The sequence below is a fragment of the Leptosomus discolor genome, chromosome 3 (genome assembly GCF_034619465.1).
Source record: "Leptosomus discolor isolate bLepDis1 chromosome 3, bLepDis1.hap2, whole genome shotgun sequence".
Taxonomy (NCBI): Eukaryota; Metazoa; Chordata; class Aves; order Leptosomiformes; family Leptosomidae; genus Leptosomus; species Leptosomus discolor.
In genome coordinates this window covers 68,264,712-68,285,424 of record NC_141393.1, presented here as the reverse complement: position 1 = coordinate 68,285,424, position 20,713 = coordinate 68,264,712, and the positions used below count along the sequence as shown (strand labels likewise).

At 44.0% G+C, this 20,713-nt stretch overlaps 1 protein-coding gene across 3 annotated transcripts in view; it reads right to left on the bottom strand.

Moving 5' to 3' along the window:
- Positions 1-1,377: 1,377 nt before the first annotated feature.
- Positions 1,378-20,713, bottom strand: part of RASAL2 (RAS protein activator like 2) — a 123,561-nt gene continuing 104,225 nt past the window's right edge. Inside the window, exons 10-19 of one of the 3 annotated variants that reach the window (XM_086462387.1) lie at positions 19,365-19,509; positions 18,241-18,477; positions 17,344-17,545; positions 14,448-14,647; positions 12,640-13,501; positions 8,130-8,264; positions 6,722-6,924; positions 6,140-6,227; positions 3,581-3,611; positions 1,400-1,542 (exon numbers count right to left, since the gene is read on the bottom strand). In XM_086462387.1, coding sequence (XP_086318513.1) covers positions 1,400-1,542; positions 3,581-3,611; positions 6,140-6,227; positions 6,722-6,924; positions 8,130-8,264; positions 12,640-13,501; positions 14,448-14,647; positions 17,344-17,545; positions 18,241-18,477; positions 19,365-19,509 — 2,246 coding nt within the window. Of the gene's footprint in view, positions 1,543-3,580; positions 3,612-6,139; positions 6,228-6,721; positions 6,925-8,129; positions 8,265-12,639; positions 13,502-14,447; positions 14,648-17,343; positions 17,546-18,240; positions 18,478-19,364; positions 19,510-20,713 lie in introns of all 3 variants that reach the window. The other 2 variants (XM_086462388.1, XM_009955320.2) reach the window with 2 other exon arrangements.

Sequence of the window (20,713 nt, the reverse complement as noted above, 5' to 3'; positions counted from 1 at the left end):
ATTTGATGAAGTCATGAGAATTGACAATACTGTGTCATTTATTGTTAATCTTTTACAGTTTGTGAATGTTGTTATCTTCCACGCAAAGGTCACTTTGTAGTTATATGCGCATTCACATACAGCTTGCAAGTATGCTTCCATGAAACGCAACCGAAAGCAATTGGAGGCGGAAGTTTAGTCAGAACTCCTTAAGAAAAAACTGGGGTATGCAGAACTTCAAAAAACAGTGTCCAGAGAAAGAAAATTTCAGAGGAAGTGGAAGATCTTTTAATACAAACGTGCAGAAAGCACCTTTCACTGAACTAGACGGGCTAAGCTAGCGGCTGAAAGAGCAAAATTGAACGAGAGTTAAAATACAGAAATGCTCTAGGAAAAAGGAAGTTTTGCATATGAAAGTCTACTTTGCTGGGCATGGGCACCCTTAGGTTAGCCCTTTCCTCAGAGCATTAACCTGACTGTTCCTGATGGCGTGCAGAGAGTGAATTCAGGGTGCCACTGCACGGTGCATAAAGTGGAGATTGGATAGAAATTTTTAAAAAAAGTATTTACAAGTCTGTAAATTCTCAGAACAGAAAATATAAAACTGCATCAGAACTGGGGTAAAAAAGAAAGAATCCTACCTTGAAAAACTGCAGATTCCCTCTGTCTGTCTGATGGGAAGCCTGACTGTGTGCAAATGCAAGGAAACAAGCTTGCTGCTCCAAGTTTTTACCTTGTTCACAAAGACTGACAATTTTTTGCCAGAGTCCTACCAAAGTACGTACAGGATCCAGCAAGAGCCAATTTTCTTGCTAAAATGTTTGCTACCAAGTCTGCATTCAGTTAAAGAACAGCTAGAGAAGAGGGGAATAAAACCAGCAGATGAGTTTTCTTACAGAATTCATTTCACTACCATTTCACTCCACTCATGTACTTGTTTCAGTCAGCCTGATATATACAGCTGCTGTCTAATGTAACCCACTGCTCATCTCTCTCTCTCTCACCCACAACACACATGCATCCACACTCCCCTCTTCCTCCTCCAAGGACTGCAGTGCTTTCAACAAGAGGAAAAAAAAATAATAATAAAAATAGCAATAATTAAAAAAATCTACAGTATTCACTTCCTTTTGGTATATTACATCAGCGTTTTCTGTACATGACCCAAGAGCTCCCTCTATTTACACAGTGATATGGAAGGACTTGTTCTCGGGAGCCCGGTTCTCCTGGCCTTGAGTGGGGAATTAAAACCCACCTTTCAGAGTTCTTTCTTTTTTTCTATTTTATTAGCAGCATTATGTAAACCTGTAAGGGGATGGGGGGGGCTATTTTGAAGGTTTCTTGAGTCTGCTCCCTCTTGCCCTTCTCCTGGGGAGATGGCCGGCAGCATCTGCTCAGTTAGCAGCTGCTGTTTTTGAATTCACCATTCTCCGTGATGGAAAGCTTGGTGGGATTGGTGGGGGAGATGCCATTGCGGACTTGCATGCTGTAGCGCTCCTTCACCTGCGTCAGGGCACTCATCAGCCGCGTGTTGGCAGAGTCCAGCGACACGATCCGCTTCTCCTGCAACAAACACCCCACAAAGTCAGAGCTCCCTCATAAATGAAATGCCTTTACCCCACAAGCCTGCTTTATGGGGGACTTCCAGGACCTGGGGCTCTGACAGTGCCTTCAGATGATTTCTAGGCAGAGGCAGCTTGGCTAACATTCTCTGGTAAGATGGGATGTCTGCCTCTTTCTGTTTTCTTGGGGTAACACGGCCCCTGCATGCCACGGGCTTTTCACAGGCTGGTCTGGCCCTCCCAGCCTTTTTGCATGATGGAAGGTGATAGCGAGTCAAAGTTACGTTGGTGAATTGATCCAGTCACGGTGGCTCTATCCAGACAGCCTCCAAGCGAGGCAGATGGAAATGCAGTAGTTTGCCATGGGAGGGGGAAAGGGTGTTGGTGTTAATAACAACAATAGCCAATTTTACTTTTAAAAAAAAATGTTAGAAAAACAGAAACAGGCAGCAGAAAAGAAAAGTGGTGGAGGTTTCATCTGGCAGAGAAAAGTGCAAGTGGTATCTAACGGCCATCGTCTCTGTATTTTGGATGGAGTGTGCTCAGAATAAACTCATGGTATGCTTGAAATAAATTAAAAAAAAAAAAAAGCAGATAATGGCAGCCTGCAGTCACCAGCAGGAGTGAGGGGGTGCAATAGCAACACAGAGAAGAAGCAGCCAAAAGCTAAAACTAAGGGGTTATTTGAGGTGAAGGGGAAGAGGGCAGTGTGGGTGGAGGGGAAGATGCCATGGACAGAACACAAAGAACAAACACTGAACACACTGCTCCTAGACCCATTCCAGCTCAGAGGGGCTCCCGGGCTCCGCCGAATCCAGGGCTCCCACATCCCAGTTTTGATTCTTCCGGCACAGAAAGTGCTAGCCTCCACTTCTAGCAGAAAGCTAAGGTTATGTGTACTAAATTTATAAAAAAATAAAAACCCCATCAACAAAACCCAGCCTACTAATAGCTAGATTACCTACAGTGGGATAAAGCACTGGAGGGTCAAGCCAAAGAGTTGGTGGCACAATTAGAAATGACAATTTTCATCTTCCCTCAAAAAAAAAAAAAGTGCAGCCACACAAAGCAGCAACAGAGATGGCAAAAGGTAAATATGCTCTCCGTGCTACCAGCTGATTGGCTTTTTTCCTTTGAGAAGGAAAAATGTCTAATTTACTTGAATAAAAAAAGCTGCATGCAGGAACTCTTTCCAGTCCAACCCATTGAGAAACAAAATGGAAGGAAAAATGATGCACAGAAGGCACAAACATTAAGGGATAGTTCAGACATATTGCTCAGGAGACCTGAGTGCTACAACAGCCCCTTGAGATTTTGATCCCAGCACATCAGCTGTGCGGTACCTCAGTAATCAAGTAATGTTTGCTTTTCTCAGCAGGTTTCCCCACAGGGGTAAGTGTTAAGGTGCAAAAACAAAGCAGAATTTAAGTACTGCTTGTATTACAGCCCTGAAGAGACCAAGCTCTGCATAGCAGAGCAAATGGAGGAGGAGGCACAAGAACCAATGAACAGCAAGGCAGGCTATAGCCTGCCCTAGCACTTGCCCTGATCCAGGCAATGTAAGTAAGGAGAACGGACAATGAAGGAGTTAAAGGCCTTAGCCTTTCCTCCATGCTGAAATAAATCCTGCAAAACACCACTGCCTTAGCAGAAATGTGTTCTTCAGCAACTTAAAGCTCCTTCTCCTCGGACTAAATTTCACCTGGAATACATAATTTAAAATTAAAATTTCTTTCCAAAGACTATAGCTTTCCAAAGATTTAAAAATGAAAGGCTGGTTATTTTCTGGCACCGATGAGTGCTCACTATGCCAGTTTGCAAAACAGCTGGAAATCTACACTTGGAAAATCCATCTTAAAAGCATGGGCTTGGTGAGCAGAGGCATTTTCTCACTCAAAGGAAAATACAACCTAACCAACATGTTTCTAAGACACAGGAATTGGGCGCAGAGAGTGGGAGGAGCTGGAATGGGTAGGAGGTCAGTGCACTGGGCCAGGACTGGGTACTGCTCAGCTAGAGAACTGATCGGGTTTACTTGCCTGTTTGAATTATCTCATCCCCATTTATGACCTGTAATTTAACACAGCGGAGATGTCACTTGCAATAGCAGCTGGGCTAGTACTCTTTGCAGCTCCGCTGCTCCAAGGAGAGAGTTTAGCCAGACCCAGCCCCTGCTTGGTCAGGGAGGCCCGGAGCCAGCCTCTGGAACCACAGTGCACACAAGGCACTGCCCAGAGCCAGTGCGAGCAGCACGTGCACTGCCAACAGCGCTGTCCTTGGGCACCGGTGCAGGATCGGGTGCTGCACCTGACCACATGACAGAAGAGAAATGCTGAAGAGCATCTCGTGCTGATGTAATGAAGCACAAGAAGCCCAGGTTACTGCTGTTTCCTAGCAGCTATTTAACTCTTCAAACAGGCGTGATAAGCCAGGTTCCAACTCCACTTCATAAATCTCCCATTAAAAAAGACCTTTTCTTTTCTAGCCACCTGCTATATCCCTTTGCCAAATGAATCACAGGCTAAGAAAAACCTGCCACGCACAACTTACAGGGATTGCTACAGAACCCAGCAAACACTTGGGCTCCTCTGGTGTGTCTGTTCTGAATCTTTCCCAGTTTCCTCTTCCACTCAGGTACCATGAAAGGGCAATGACAACTAAGCCTCTCCCATGAACTGGTTGACACTGAAGCAGTTAAAGTTTGCTGATGACCTTGCTTGCCCAAGTACCCAACAGCACTTCAGAAGAAAAAAAAAGTGTCACATTAAAAGAGGAATTATTAATGTGACTGTTTTGCTTTTTTCAACAATTTCCACTGCAGGTGATAAATGACGCATTACTTGATTGAGTGTGATCAAGGACCGCACCCTTCCAGCCCTGAGAGTCTGAAGCTTTCACACGTCAGCAGCAGTCCCCTCTGCCAGCTGGTGACACTGAGGGATCAGAGTGGTCCACTCTCTGCCTTGCCAGTCTATAACCTGACACTGAGGCTGAGAGCATACTGGCATAGACAGGTAACAAAGGGAAGGGCAAGTTTTATTCAGTCACAATCCCTCAAATCCTCCCCTCCAAAAATAATTTTTTTTGAGTTTGCTCAGTGCCCCTTTCACCTTCTTGAGGCAGATGAAAAAGGCATCATCTCCTTCAAAAACCAGGCTGCTGTTTGGATGAGCTGCCATTCCATCAGTGTGTGTAACAGCAAGATGCCCTGACTGTGCCTATCTCCAAAAAAATAGCCCAGCACATTCACCTTCTACTCCAGCTTCCACCTGGGTGACTACAATCTTGCACAGTAATTAGGTACTATATATAGTGTAGTTCCAATAGGTTTTTCTTTTTATTCTCCAAGGCTAGGTAACAGAAGTGCCATGTTATTGTACACAAGTGATTTATTCAGATTAGATGGCATGGATCCAAAAATCCAGCTTTCATGAACAGTCTTTCTGAAGAACTGTGGGAAAATGGGCAGAGGCAGTAGAAAGAAACCAGAATTTTGAAATTATCAAAAAGAAATCTGCTATAAATACACTCCTAGTCTTACCCAGCTTTTAAAACCATATCTTTTTTCTACTTTACATTTTCCCTACAGTTCCACGTGAGCTCAAACATTTCTATTATTGCTGGCCATTTAAGAGGAAAAAAAAAAAAATGGCCAGCGTATGCCTTTTTGTGTTCACTTATGCCTGTATTCTAATACACCAGTACCATCTTCAACAACGTTTAACTGAGGCTCCCCCTCTTTGTGTAGGGAAATAACTTTCTGAAATAACTTGAGCTATTCCTGGAACAGGTCATCTTCTTAAGATTATCTATTAAGGAAAGTTTACAGCTGGAACTACTGAAAAGCCCAGAAGCAGGAAAGATGTTCTCCAAATGCAAATATCACAAACATAACACGGCAGGCAGATATCAAACCAGTCTCAGGTTCTGTTGTACAAGCTTTGCTCTCTGGGATCAGCACAGACACAGAAAAAAGCTGAAACGATCCCACACAATACACCCACATGCATTGCCCACAGGGTCCCACTTTCCACAGCTAACTTGTGTTGACTGAGGCAAGCACTGCAGGTTTGTGGCAAAGTGGGCATTTCTCCAGGACTGACGTGGACAGTCAGATGGGGTGAAATGCCACATACGACATTATACAGGGCAATGCTCCGTTGCAAGCATTCTCTTTTCTTGTCTCAAACGTTCAAAGCCATGCTTTTAGCTTGCATAGCTGAGATGCATGCACATGGCAATTAAACTATGCTGGTATAGGCACAGTTTTTCCAGAGTTCCCAGGCCCACACCTGGAACATTGTCTACACAATGCACCGCTATTCCTTTACCCCCTTGGGATCTCACAAAGTAAAAAAGGTTTTGGAGAAACGATCAGTCCTGTGATTTGTTGTCAGGCTGTCTCAAGCCTAGTGTCAGACAGTACTGTCTTTATTAATTAAAAAACCCGATTCTCTCCTAGAAGGCAATAGGTCACATGTGCCATACCATGGGCCAATACTGGCTCAGGAGCTAGATAACAATGCTGGGGCAGGAGGATAGGGGAGAAAAATGGGTTCTACGGACAGACGCTTGGTTCTTGGAGATCCTGAGCTTACCTGTGCATCAATAATTTTCTGCTTTGCATCGATGACAGCTTGCATCTCTGCATGATCCTTCTTCAGCTCCTCTTCAACTGCCATGAGTCTGATGAGCAAAGAGGTAAAATTAGTACAGTTTAATACTATTCCAGAGTGTTTCAGCTACTCTGGCCTGTCGGTTTGACTCCTCTGATTGTCCTGGCTCTGCAACAGAAGAATTCTGCTACACTTGGAAAAGCTTATCTATCCATCTGACACTTCCAATTGCCTAACCTTATTATTCTCAAAGTGGACATTGCCAAAAATTCAACTGCTCTGAAAAACTACCACCTTGAGTATAGATTCCAAACAAATCAAAAGGACCTGTCATAAATAAAATACAGACCAGGGTTAAAAATTTCTAAATATTTTCCTTCACTGTCCTGATAATCTGAGGCAAGTTTCCACACCTGCATCTCCGTTTCTTCACCTCTAAGGCAGGATAGTATTATTCCAGAGATGTCAAGAAGCCCGTGCAACTACCTTCTTTAGTACCAGACAGAATACACGACACAGGGGAGCTGCTTGTCCTACACAGTCCCAGACGTTCCAAACCCTCACCTGCTGATAATACTTTTCATCTGGCTGTCCTTCTCCTCCTGCTGCCTGCGCAGTCTCTCCTCACTGTCTTCCAGCCTAGACTTGTACTCCATCAGCAGCTTCTGCATTTGCTGCTCCTGCACCAGGAGCCGCCGCTCATACTCCTCCAGCCGGCGACTTGACACCTTCAGGCGCTCCTTCAGCTTTGCTATCTCTTGTTCGTACTGCAGGTGGAAGGAAAGAAGAAAAGGATCAGATGCAGAGAAAAGGAAGATATCAGATCATTGTAATCCTCTGCTGCTGTTCTGAAAAGGACATTCTTTTTTTCACGAAAAAAATTGATAGAAGTAAAGGAAATGACAAGCAAACAACTGTGGGCAACCATAGACAAGGAGCACATAGGCCCCCACTTGAGCATTAAGTTATTCCCACACTGTAGGATATCATTCTGTAGCACACTTTAAGCAGTCAGAGGGCTCTGACACGGCTCCTTGGCCCTGACCAGTAACATACCCAGTTACTCCAGATTCAAGCAGTTCCCAGACAGAAGCTGCTAATAGTGCTCAATGGTAAAAATGTCCTGGGGTGACCAAACTTGCGATAGTGCAGTGAATCTCAACACATTTCACTTTGTTTCGGGTTCATTCACCTTTCCTAATAATCCTATGTTCCTGTTTCTTGTCTACCAAATGTTTTCCTCCTCATTCCTTGCCTTCTCAAAATACCAAACCTCTTACTAAACTCCATCACCATAGCAGCATATAGATGCAACTGCATTTGGAAAAATGGTATCTACTCATGAAAATAAATGTGCTTCAAAAAGAAGATCACAGACATTTCTGTGTAGCCAGAAACACTGTGCTACCTGGATGACAGACACTTGCCTTGGGCGAAGCCCAAGACAAAATCTGAATGTAACTACTGATGAAGATTGAATTGCATTTAAAGAGCACCTTATACAATCACTTGGCATACCCTAAGCTATACTCAGTTGGGTTAAAATCATGACTTCTTTTTAAATGGAGTTTAATGATTGTTAAAAAGTTTTGCAAGCATAGAAGAATGGCAGTATGCTGTAGCTATAGTGTTGTCATAAAAATAATGACTTGAGCAGGATCTAATACACTTAGGCAGTGTGACTCATGATGCACATAAGTGCCAAATACCAGCCTGTAATGTACAACCTCTCAGCTATGTCAGTTTGCACCCATTTGACATGCTACAGCCTGTACGTGGGTTAATCTATAGTATGGGATACTGTACTACAGAGGTGTGTGACAGCATGTACAGCAGGAAGTTATGCCAATATAGCCTGTGTTTGAAAGCATGGCTGTCACAGCAGTGCCTGAAAGCCGTTCTGAACCCAGCTGTAGGGTGGACAGACTCACTGGCAGTCCTCGAGTCAGCTGCATACAGCATAAAAATCTACCTTCTCAGCATGCTTGACTTCATCTGCATTCTGCTCTGTGTCCTCCTCTACTTCTTCATACTGTCCATTATTGAGAACCCATGCAGCTGTCCTTTCCACTGGTGACATTGTGGCAGAGTCCACAGGCGACTGAACCTGGAGCAGAAATATCTGTAAGCATTTTTCAGAGAATCTACATACAAATCAGCTCTGAAGTTCAGTTTATTTGGAGGAGAAAAGTGACCATGAATCTGTCAGTCTTGAAGAATCCCCAAAATCCCTCCTGCAGAGATACTTTGTCCTCTCTTGACTTTGCACCCACAGCACTTACTTGAGTCCCTCTAAAACCAATGTACTTGAGAAACTTTTCTTCCTTTAAGTGACCTTCTCTCTGGAAGAGTGCTTGTTTCCAAATCCTGTTCACATCCACCTTTTCCCTTTGCCAGATTTTCAGTTAAGGCTTTCTCAACCAGCGATTTCTCTCACAAAGAAACCAGAGCGACAAAGCTTTGTCTGCAGCCTGTTCAGGTAAGACAGATTGGTTTCTTTGGAGTACTGAGGAGCTTAACTTGGGAGCAGCCTTCTCAGCCAGGCTGCCGACAGACTCTGCAATGGAGGATGGAGCTGAATGGCTTGGATACGAGACAGCACAGCAGTAAGCGGCAAAGAGGTGTAACATTATCACTACCAGATTTAGATGGCCTGTTGTAGCATATACACCCAGACAAGGCTGTGAAAGGAAGTCAGGGCCAGCAGTGGTTACTAGGAGAACTGTAAAACATCATCAGAGCCTATCCTCTTTAAGGAAATCTGAAAAGGAAGCCAAGAAAATAAACAAGAAACTCTCCGCCTGGCTGGGGAAAACATGGGTTGCTACAAATTCCAAGCAATTTTCGTGGACAAAGACAAGTTTATAAGGACAGGAATTAGCATAATTACCCCTGAAAGAGCAACACTGTCTTAACTTTTTGAGAAATGCAGAAGATTGACTTTCTCCCCCTCCCCCCCAGCTGTAGCTTCTTTTTGTGCTCCAGCAGCTCTTCAGCTCACTGCCTCGTTTCAGTATCGTATCAAACTGAAATGTGCTCCCCGGCAGGGGGGTTCTGAAGTCTCAGCTCGGCAAGGAGCTCTTTATGAGGGAGTAACAGGTCCTTTACGTGAGTCAGGTGAGGGATCACGTCAACCCCCATTTCTGTTTCTCTTGTTCACGAGGACAGGGCTGGTGAGAACTGCACGCGTCCTACACCAGCTCTGGCCACAGGATCTGCCTGCAACAGTTCAGCTGTCCTGAGCAGCGATGAAGACTCCAGCACTGGAAGAAGCCTTCTGCAAGGGGATGGGTATAAAGGCAAAGGAAGGGAGTAGGAACTAGGCAAAAATCGCTGGATTTAGGCAGAGGCCCTTCCACGAGAAGGAAGTCTCCACAGCAGAAAGGCTAACAGCCCCTTTCATGTGCAGCGTGACAGCCTGGCAAAGCTCCTTAGTTAGACTTTTTTTTATGGTATTTGCTGTCAGGCAGCCACAGCAAGGGAGACTATGAACTATTAAATGTGTGTGGCTCTGCCACTAACACGCTCTTCTCAGAGGTAAATACTTGGGCTCTAGGAATTGCTGGAAGAATTATGAACAGCTATGGACGAACAGTGTCACCATTCACTGGAGTTACGGAGGACTAAGATAGCGGAAGGGTGACCATACACTACATCACCAGCCTTGTAACAGGCTGCTGATCAGCAGCAAACCTTGATAAACAACCTTGCAAGCTGTGAGGCAGAATACTTTCAGCAGCCAAACTCAGAAAACCTACAAAGACCAAGTGGATGGTAAGCACTTCACATGCACATGGGTAAGGAATTACACTCTAATAAAGGGAAAAAAAGAAAAAGCCTGCTAAGAACGCGTATTAATTCCCCTCTTTGCCTCTCTTCCAGAGGAACACGCTGACATTTCTGTTCCCACCTACCTACTAAATGGAAATGGAAGGCAAAAAATGACCTCTCCCAGCAAACAAAGGGCCTAGCTCTATATTCAGAAACAAACGGGACTTGTAGAGAACAGTCTAATAATTATAACGCCCACAAAGCATGCCTAAAAAGAACATGCCCAGAAAGAACATGCCTCACTTCTTTTTCTTTTTTAAATAAGAACAGAATTCCACAACACAATTTGCAATTAAAAGGACGCAATGGAATTTGCCTCAAAAAAATTTTGGCCACTCGATTTGGCACACTTCAAGACATTTCTCAAGGGTGTGGGGAAGGAAAGAACAAATTGATTTCTCTGAATAAACTAGGAGCAAGTACTGTAATGAATCCAGTGGAAACAATCAGTATGGAAAATAAGAGTGGAAAAATAACTAGATGCACATCACCTACAAGAGGGGGGAAGGAGGCTGCCCTGAAGCCAGTCAGTCGCAGGTATCTGTGAAGCTGAATGTAAAAAGTGATTGGAGAAGCGGGAAGTCTGAGACAGTCACTTTGATGCTAAATAAGCAAAGGTAACTGATTTACTTGGGGGCAGACAGGTAATCAGCAATTTAAGATGAGAAGAGCCAGGGGTCTGCGAACAGCTAACTGAAAGTTTCTTGTAAATACACGCCGGGCAGAAGCCATCCGTGTACTGCGTACGCGCAAAGGCTAGAGACACACCACCTGCACTCCCTCCTCCTTATCCCAACGCCTTTTAAGTAGAGCCTTCTTTGTCTACTTGTGTAGGCTCTTCCTGTAACGAGCCCTGAGGAAAGGCACCAGCTCCCTGGGGATTTTGGCTAGGACACTGCACAGAACCATACAATGAAACTCAGCAGATCGTACAATACAAGTTCACACTGGATGCCTGAGAACTGCAAAGGGAGTTTATCCTTCAAATTTATCCTTGTCACTGGCCTAAATATTTTCTACCACCTCCACACTAGGCTTAGTTGTATTCAATATACTTTACCAATCAATGCCTTTATGCCCAAATGTAAAACACATGTTCCAAAGGAGGACACAAACATATGCACTTCAAATAAAATGCAATTACTTTCTTTTGGTATTATTAACTTGGCATATTAAGCTTTGCTTTGTGATTCAGTGTTTCTGATCTCCTTGTACTTTAATGAACTTAAGGTATCAAAGTAGTTTCAAAGCCCTGATGGCTCCTGGGTTCCCAGGCACCATCCAGATTTTCCTCCTTTCGACTGTAACACTCAGAGGTTTGCCAAGAAAGCTACACCAACAGGGATACCAGTAAAATCTTTGGCAGAGCAGGAGCTCACGCTGGCAACCAAGTTCTTCTGTCAGTTTTACCTTACAAGCCAAAAGCCTTCTCCCTGCTTAACCATGCCTTCACCAGCGCTTTTGCCAACAGGGATACACATCAGCACGGAGGATCATAACCTCCTGCTCCTTGTGAAGGTAGATTCACCAGCAGCATGGTGCTCAACCTCACAGCTGCAAGCTTCTGCAGTGAAAGTCCTCACTCGTGCCTGTGTGTAGAGCAGCATCCTTCCTAGAAGGTCTTGTGGAAAGCAGGAGCTTAAAAAACTTCCTTCTATACTAGGTAAGGTAAATCAAACGTGACCATGCTTTCAAGAGTGACCACAGAAGAAAACACTTAACCCCAAGGAACAGCACAGGTGTTGCTTTCAAGAGCCTCACCCTCCCCAGCTGGTAAGTCTGTATGCACTAATATAATATTTCTAAAAACAACCATCTTCCCTCTGACCTGCAGATTGAGACATTTTCTACCTTTCCTGTAGTGCTCAGCATATAAATACTTTTCTCTTTAATGTTAAACTAAGTTCGGAAAAGACTAAGTTCAGAAAAGATTTTCATACACAGCAAATCACAATGGGATTTATTTTTTTTTTTAGAATGTTGGCTTTTTGACAGGAAAATCTTGATTTACAGTTGCCTATGAACAACTGATAAAGTGCATTAGGAGTAGGTATATATATAAGCACTCCTTTCCAGAAAGTGTTTGCATTATTCATATTTGGGATGTTAATGAAAAAGCAGTATTTATTTGGGGAGCAGCAGTAGTTTGTTGCATCATGGTGAAACATAGATTTCTCCACACTTAAGACAACTGTACTTATTTATTATTTTGGCAGCAGCTTATTCTATGATGTTTTATCTTTGTTTATTTCTCTGTTTTTAGGTAGCTGTGCTTTTAAATTAGCACCACAGGGCAAATGCAGCCTCATGTGGCAATCTTAACTACGACTTGGAACAAAGCGTCGTTTTTTTTATCCAGGGGAATTTTCAAGTTTTCTTTCGTTCAGCAGGCTTGCTGCTGCCTTAGTAAATGGAAAACATTTTTTTTTAAATTAGTACAAAAGTACCTAAAAACAACAGGTAAGCTAGGCTTGCCAAGCTTGTAAGGGTAACAAGCATGACTATTCCTTACACTTGGTACTGGCCACTTGCTTAAGTGCCAGTACTCTTGATTCAACTCAATTTAGCTCAAAGGTCAAAAAGCTTCAAGGCCAACGCAGCAATCAGTGAAACATCAAAGCAGAAAGTGCCTGGAAAAAGGCTTTTCTTACCTGCTGTGTTTGTTGCCTTTGAATTGCCCTCACCTTTGGGACAGGGCTCTCTCTAGAGGAGGAGGACTGCTGCCGGGACCGGCTCCCATTCTGAACGGGCTCAGTCACCATGGCCCCTGACACCCCCGACATGCTGCCCGTGCTCCGCAAGGAAGCGCTGTGCGGCAAGGACTGCGGGGCTTTGGCCCTGGCGCCCAGCCCAGCTTGGTCCATTTTGCGGATCTGTGCTTGGCTGCTGCTGTTCTGGCGGGGCAGCGCGATGGGGACGTGCTTGTCTGGGACTGTGTGGCGCCGGGAGAAGTCCTCGCTCTGTGTGCTGCGCTTGGTGAAGTCCTCCATGCTGCTGTTGCTGGGTCCGCTCAGTTTGAAGTCTTCGCTGTTGCTTTGGCTCCGGGAGCTGGCAGTGCTCAGGTTCTCCAGGCTGGAGTCCACAGAGGCCTTTGGCATCGGCGGGGTTGGGTTGTTGAGATGGTAAACTGGGTTCTGGAATGACAGGGGCTGGAGGCTGCCCTGTTGGTTCAAAGCTGGGTGCAGAGGCCTTCTCACCTGGGGAGCACTCTGGGGTGTGCTCTGAGTTTCCCACAGCTGCTTGATGTTTGCCACCTGTGTGATAGAGAGCTGGCTGCCGGCCAAGCGCAAAGGCACGTCGTGCATAATAGACGCATGGTCACTGTGAGCTGTGTGAGGATCCTGGAGGTCCATAAGAGAGATGCTACGTCCATTGGGCAAGATGCTTTCCTTTTCATCCTTATCTGAGTAAGTCATGCTCTGGGTGGATGCCTGCTGAACCAACAGTAAGGTCTTGCCCCTAAAATATCCATCTGCATTTTCCTGGGTTGGAGACTTCAGCTTATGCAAGTCACTGTGGAGTGGAAAGGAATTTGGTTATTTTTTTAAAGCAAAAAGATCTGTCCCAGAGAAGTCTTTCTACCTCATTTAACCTCCCCCCCAACTGAAAGCTTCAAGGAACCGGATTTCCTTTTATGAGCTCTTTGTGTTCAAGTCAGAACACACTCTTCCTTAATTACCACTTATCTTTGAGAATTATGTTAGATTCAAGAAGTGCTTCATCTTTATTTTTTTCACAGGTGAAATGCAAACCATTCCCACCAAATCCTCCCCACTTAGACAGTCCTGTCTCCAGTGACTTCAGAGCAGTTCAGATCCCATTTAACCCTTTGTCAGCATTATGTATTGTGGGGGTTTGAAAATTCAATGGGAGTTGTGTGAAGACTCCTGTAGATCTAGGCGCAAGCTCAGAGGGCAGACACTTCCACGTGACAAAAGTGGCCCTCATACCTGACAGCACAGAAACTACTCTGAGGCCACAGTATCCAAGCTCTTTGGCAGTTCTGCCATGTCACAGCTTTTTCCTTCAGATTAACAGCTATTACAATGTGAGAAATGCGGCACTAAACTATTTTTGCTATTTGTTCCACTGGTAACAAGTTCCACCTACAGCTCAGTTTTTTCATGCGCAGTAAATAACCGGCCTGATCGCCAGAAGGAAACATTATGGCTGACTCTGCATCCGGCCACTCAGACTGGTAGTAAATTGCAAAAGTGTTTTTTAGCAGCCGAAGTCATTGACTCCCAGTGACATGTTTGAGTCCTGGGTAAGTCAAAAGCTTCAGGTCTCCAGTGCCACCTTATGCACCTCTTACTGGGACTGCGTGTTCCCTGTGACAGAGGCCCGAGCTCCCCGCTCCTACAGCTGGCCTGGGCAGACAGTTCAGGTGATGAAGCACTCAACAGGCTTAACAACCCCCTTATCCCCCATCTTCCCTTGAGCTCGAGCTGTTACATACCCATCAGTGGGGTCCTCAAATATCTTCTGAAGCCCTGAGGAGAGACTGCCACTGACGTTTGGACTAGAGCTGTGCTCAGTGAAACGCCTCAGCTGCTGCTGTATCGGCGTAGGGTTGGTCATTGATTTGGTGATATCAGCAAGAATACGAGGCAGAGGTCCCAATTTTGCCACGGTCGCCTGTAGGAAGGAATTTTCACCCTAATTGGACAACAAGCACCGCGACATCCGCCAGTTTTTTGATAACGATGCACAGAGGCGGAAGGGTGGAGGTGGAAGGAAGGAGGGTGGGTGGTTGTGTGCGGGTGTGCCAGGACCGTAATGCAGTGTTACGGAGCAGCGTAACCACGGCGACGAGATGGATGGAGGAGACGAAACGGGGTGCAGCAGACATTGAGGAAAGAAAAGGAAATAGAAAAGAAATTAGGATTGACCCCCAAAAATAAAAATCATGCTCAATAAAACAAAACTATTGCCATTCCAATGCAAAACTATCATGCAAAGCAAACTAAGTCCAGGGTGGGTGAGGTCAAAGTGAAAACTATGGTATCTACTTATTAAAGGGCATTCAAAGACTACAGATTCAGCTAGTGGGGGCAACTTTCCAGGCAAAGGACGCCATGTGGTAAAGGAAATGCATGCCAACAGACAAGGGGATGTGTCATTCCAGGGGTTCATGAGAGAATCACAAGGGTTGAGGGAGATGGGGAAAGGGAAGGTTTTCATTTCATAAGCCTTTCGCTTTTGGCATCCTACACTGATGCCATCTTCTGTAGTACCCTGTTATCAACAATTAAGGCATTCTTCCCTACCTAAAAGTGAAAAAAACCTGCACGAAAACATCAACGATCCTCATTGCAACATTATTCCATCAGCCTGGGATTAAATGTGTGGCTTCCTCAATTACATGTTAGCCCAGTGTTGACCAGGCCTGGGATAAGAGCTGACCTTCCACAGCAAGGAAGGCTGCTCATTCAAACTTTTATCTTTCTCCCCTCTTTGGGTCACTGCTGCTTATATCATCTACAGGCCATCTTCAGGCTCTTGGGACTGCAGGAAGAAAGTGCTGGCGGTTTATAAGAAAGAAACTCTGCTACAAAGACAATGCTCTTTTCAAAGATATCCTTATTTTTCCTGTAAGTGGGTCTTCAGTCAGTTTGGCTCCAGAGAAAGGTCTCTTTACAGATGCTTTCATATAGCACTTCTTCTGTGTCTATTAAAATCTCTGAGATGACTTCCCTCATCATTTCCCAGTCATTACCTACAGTAAAGCAGTATCGCATGTAATTTTACCCCTTAATTATCCGTTTAGTAAACCACTATATCAGCTCCCGAGGGCCTGTTAGGACAGATCCATGCATCTAACATACAGAAAGGGCAAAGCAGATCTGCTCTGATGGTTTATCCGGGTCTGGCTCCTCCCTTTCCTCGCTGCCCAAGACAATTATGCATTCAGAAAGCAGCTTACAGTAACCAGCACCACGTCCAAAGATCCATTGCCGTTCTAAAGACTGGAGCTGGGTTTCTCTTGACCTGATGCCTGACCTGCTTGGAGGGAGATGGCAGTGTTCCCTGCATAGGTGGGTTTACCCCAATTTGTAAGAACGGAGGATCTGGTCTTTTGGGTGCCCAGTTTGCCTGTTTTCCTGAGGCTGCTGAACTGTATAGCTGACTTTGCTGCCTGAGACATTTTGAATGTACACTGTGTGCAGGTATGAAGGAAATGGAAAAACAAGATTATAAATTGTTATCAAACTAAGACTAACTAAGATTAATATATATTGCCCTTTTGAGTCAAGGACATTTCAATTTACACTGATGCAACAAGCTCAGTTTTTTGTTTTCTGTTTGCAGTAATGTACTGTGAGAAAACAGATACCCAACAAATAACTATTTTGGCAATATTGCACCTTAGTGCAATGAAAGTATTAAGGGTGCATTGCAATTCACCTCACCGCTCCAGTTTCAAAAGAAAGAATAATATAAATGGAATATGGACAAAATAATGCACCTCTAAAAGTTGAAATATGGAATAGTTCCAAGCACTTGCAAAAAAATAATGACTCATAGCTCAGGTTTTCTGGGTCTTACCAACTACCTTTACTATCAAGGCTTTAATGATTTTGGATCCTGCAAAACCACATAGCTAAGGAAGGGCAAACTACTGCCTTTTCTCCTTCTATAGGTAAATGGAAGCAATGCTTATGGTTGGCAATGTCTATTGCAATCAGCAGAACAGAATCTGCACAACACATATGACCCCAGCACAATGCACGGCAGAAAGCACCTTGCTTTTTTTACAGGATAAAACTGAGAGTGGATCCCAGTTTTTACATGGCATCCTCTTGTATACTAAAAACTAATCCAGAGACTACAGAAATGAGAGTATCTCAGTAGGCTTTGGATCAGGTCTTTAACGAGAACAGTTCTGCCTGGACAACACATTACTCCATCAGAGCTGGGAAGATTAGGGCCTGGTGTGCAGCGAAGCACTTCCATTAGCATCAAAAAGGGCACTGCAACATTTTCATCTTCTGTCCAAACACCCTCCCTTGTTTCCAGTTCACTTATGAGAAACGACTGGCTGCTCAGGGAATTCCAGGTCTACTTTTAAGTGCTGCCCTCTCCACCATTGAACACCCGTCCTTACTTAAGGCTCTGCAAAGTGTTTACACTACTGCTGAAGCCCAACCACTTCACATGCCCTGCTTCAGGCCTTGATCTGAAATCACGGAAAGAACAATTGTGAAATACCACTATCAAACATTCCTCTCAAAAGCTGTTGAATAAGTTCTCCCCAAAGCAGGCTTCAGCTGCTCCCTTGATGTTTCCTAGTGTTTACTGTTGCTACGATACAATCGCTGGATTCACCCCTCTGGGCCTCCAGCACGCTTTACCTTATCAAGCTGGGACACAACCTCCCATAAGAGGGAATGCAAAACTGAAAGCTCTCTGCCCAGGTCGATGTAGCCCTCAAATCCAGGCATGTTTGAGATTGTATCTGGATTTGAGATCTCCAGGAGAAAACGCTTCATTCCTCCCCACTCGTGTTCCAAAAAGTCATTCATGAAGGCCATATACTCTTCCTTATTACCAAACCTGCAAGAAAGGGGAGGGAGGGAAACCCAGTCAACCTCCACACAAAACACAAAGTACAAATGCTTACAGACAATTACTTAAATGCTGAAGTACATTTACACCCGCCCTTCTCATGATTTGATCTGGGAGGAAAAAAAAAAGGGACAATTTAAGAGATTCACTGCTTTCTTGGAGTTATTTAAATACTAGTAATTTACTGTTCATATTATAATCAAGGGCATCTCTCTCCCCTCCTTCCCATAGGCACCCTTTCTCTTCTCCACTTCTCTGCATTCCCTCCCCTTTAAGAGACATGCCATGCTCTTTGTATCATTCATCTGGGAATTTTGGAGGAAGAAAGGAGGAAAATCATAATCCTTGTTGGGAACAGGCTTTTTTTCCTTCTGAAATAGCATACACACTGACATGTTAATGCATGGCTCTTCTTGGTTTTATACTGTGTCCCCTCTACTGAATTCAACACAGCCCAAATCTGCATGTGAAAAGGAGAATTTATCTAGCTCAATACTGAGGTGTCTCAAGGGGAACAGCATTCACACATAAGTGAGAAGTTTCCTCCTTTTCTAAAGCTGACTTCAATTTGACAGAATCAGCCGCCTGCAAACATGACTACCAAGCAGGGCTCTCCTTGCTCCATAGTAACCTGCAGTGACTTGCCTAGAGGCACAGATTTCAGTTTTATTGCCACCACCTACTTAGCAAAATTGGCGAGATTCTGAATGACTTTAGCAATAAGTGTGAGCGTGCGAGATGTCCGGTCATCAGGATACTCCTGCATAAGACTAAAGAGGCTGGGGGACATGATAGCGGGGCACAGGAAGCGGAGGAAGAGGGAGGCACTGATCAGGCGTTCACTGATGTCCTGCTTGCCCCTTGTCAGGCACTGCTGCTTCCAAGATGCAAATACCTCCTTCAGCTCACGAGGGAACACACTGAAAAACAATAAACCAGGAAATAAAAATCACATGGGCAATGAGATGCAACAAGTTGAACTAGTGACCAATCACCTGAAATAATTATCTGTGAGAAAACATCACTGGCTCTTTTTTTTTTTTCTTCTTTTCTCTTTCTAGACTAGGAAATGTCATTAGGTGTCTATTCTTAGATCCCCATTTAATCTGGTGATACTTAAGTAGTCTTTAAAGCATCCCTTGTTCATATATGTTAAGTGAAGCCATTTTCAGACACACTAATTTGCAAGCTAAGAACTACTTATCCATCTCTACCCTGGAGGAAACAGGGTGTCAGAATATTAAAAACAAACTGACCTCCCCTCCATAACTGAAATTTTTATTTTGATGGTTAAGCTCTCTCAGTATTTCACATGTGCTTCATCCTGAAGCAGAAAGGCCCATCTTTTACTACTACTCAGAAACACAGATTAGTAGAAATCTCTGCCAACATTTCCTCCCTGTGATTTCCTGTTTAATTCTACATATCTAAAGGGTCTGAAAGTTTTCTATACACATCAAAACTTTCACTTTTTAATTCCAAAAATCAAGCTAAGCTGTTATCTTCTCACTTTATTCCCTCCTTAGTCACAGCTCAGTATGTGTTCCCTTGGCAGAGTATTTCAGCAGAAGCTCCTGTCAGGTATGGTGTGTGGGACCAGAACCCCTCAGTTTGGGCACAGGTTACACCTGCAATATGGTGTCACGTGTAGGAAGGTAGTGAGAAAAGGAAACAAAGGCAGCCTCAGAAGATAGATGGGTCTATGCTATTTCCCTGTACAACTGCTGTTTTCTCATCTTCAGAGGAGGAACTGGCACCCTCTAAGCAAATGACCTAATGGGGGAGAAGGGGGGGGAAGATGCCTCACCAGTAAGAATTGATAATCTTGCAGAAGGCCAGCTCACAACACATTTTCAGGTTGCTTTGATGATCTGTTAATTCACTGGATGCACATTTGCTGGGATCCACTTCACAGTTTTCATCTGACTCATATAAAGCCTTGATAAACTCCCCTGGACAAAGGGAAGAGGATGACAAACCAGGATAGTTACATGAAAAGCCTCCTTGACACACCTCTAAATCCCACTTATGTCTCTCCTTAGCAACTGCCTCTTCTGCTCCTTGTGTCTGCAATACAGCCTCCAGACACCAGATGTTGGGGACACAACTCCTCCCAGCTCTTTCAGAACAGAGCATTTGCCGTACCAGATCAGACGGCTGGTGCTCTGATGCTTCAGCCTCCCATGCCCTTGCTGCCCCCAAATATAGGTGCAATAACAGGATGGCTTTGCTTATAAACCCTGTAGACACTTCACTTACAGCCTACAGAATAGGATTTGACTTTATATTCAAACTGTATTATCAACTACAAAATGATCCACAGTCTTGGAAATGAAGCTGTGCTATTTGTCTTCATAAATTTACCCAGGAAATTCACTTGACAATGCTATTTATTTTTATTATTTCTACATTTACCATTTTTTTAAATTTTAAAAAATGTCACCTTGCTCTTGAATAACAGTAATACTAGCCAGATACTGCTAATCTTCTCAACCTCTTTTATCAACACCTTACAACATTTTTATAACCTGCATCTTTCAAAATCCTTTGCATTTCTGTCATCCTTCTCCTAGGGCACCACAACAGAAACTGGACACATACAAAGCCAGATGAAGTTTCCTTTGACCTATTGGAATGAACCACTTACTAGTTTTCCTCCTCTATATGCTAGCACACCAAGTGATTTTTAAACTGACATTCACTAGGAAAAACTCTTTATTCATTCATTTAATGATTCAGTGTCTTTTAAGTTCATCTCCTCAATCTTGCTGGCTCCAAGCTAATGCCACAAGACTTGTTTATGCAAAAGGATTTTGGTTTTTTTGCCTTTGTTTTCATAAAAACCCTTAAACACCTCCCAACTCCCCTCCCCACATCTCAAGTCAGCAGTGTTCTTGCAAGCAAAGCAGGCAGCACATTTTTCTTAAGCTTTTTTTTTTGTTGGGGTCCAAAAAATTTCTGCTGAGGGCATCTAGATCACTTATTTGCAAAACTCTCAGCACCACTTCTGTTGAGCCAATTCTGTTTTAACTGTTGTTTACTGGATAATATTTTTTTTCCTTAAATACATTTGAAACTTACTCTTTGTGGTTGACAAGACCCTGCCTTAATCATATATTAACATGCTCTTACAGATGTATTAAATAGCTAACACCA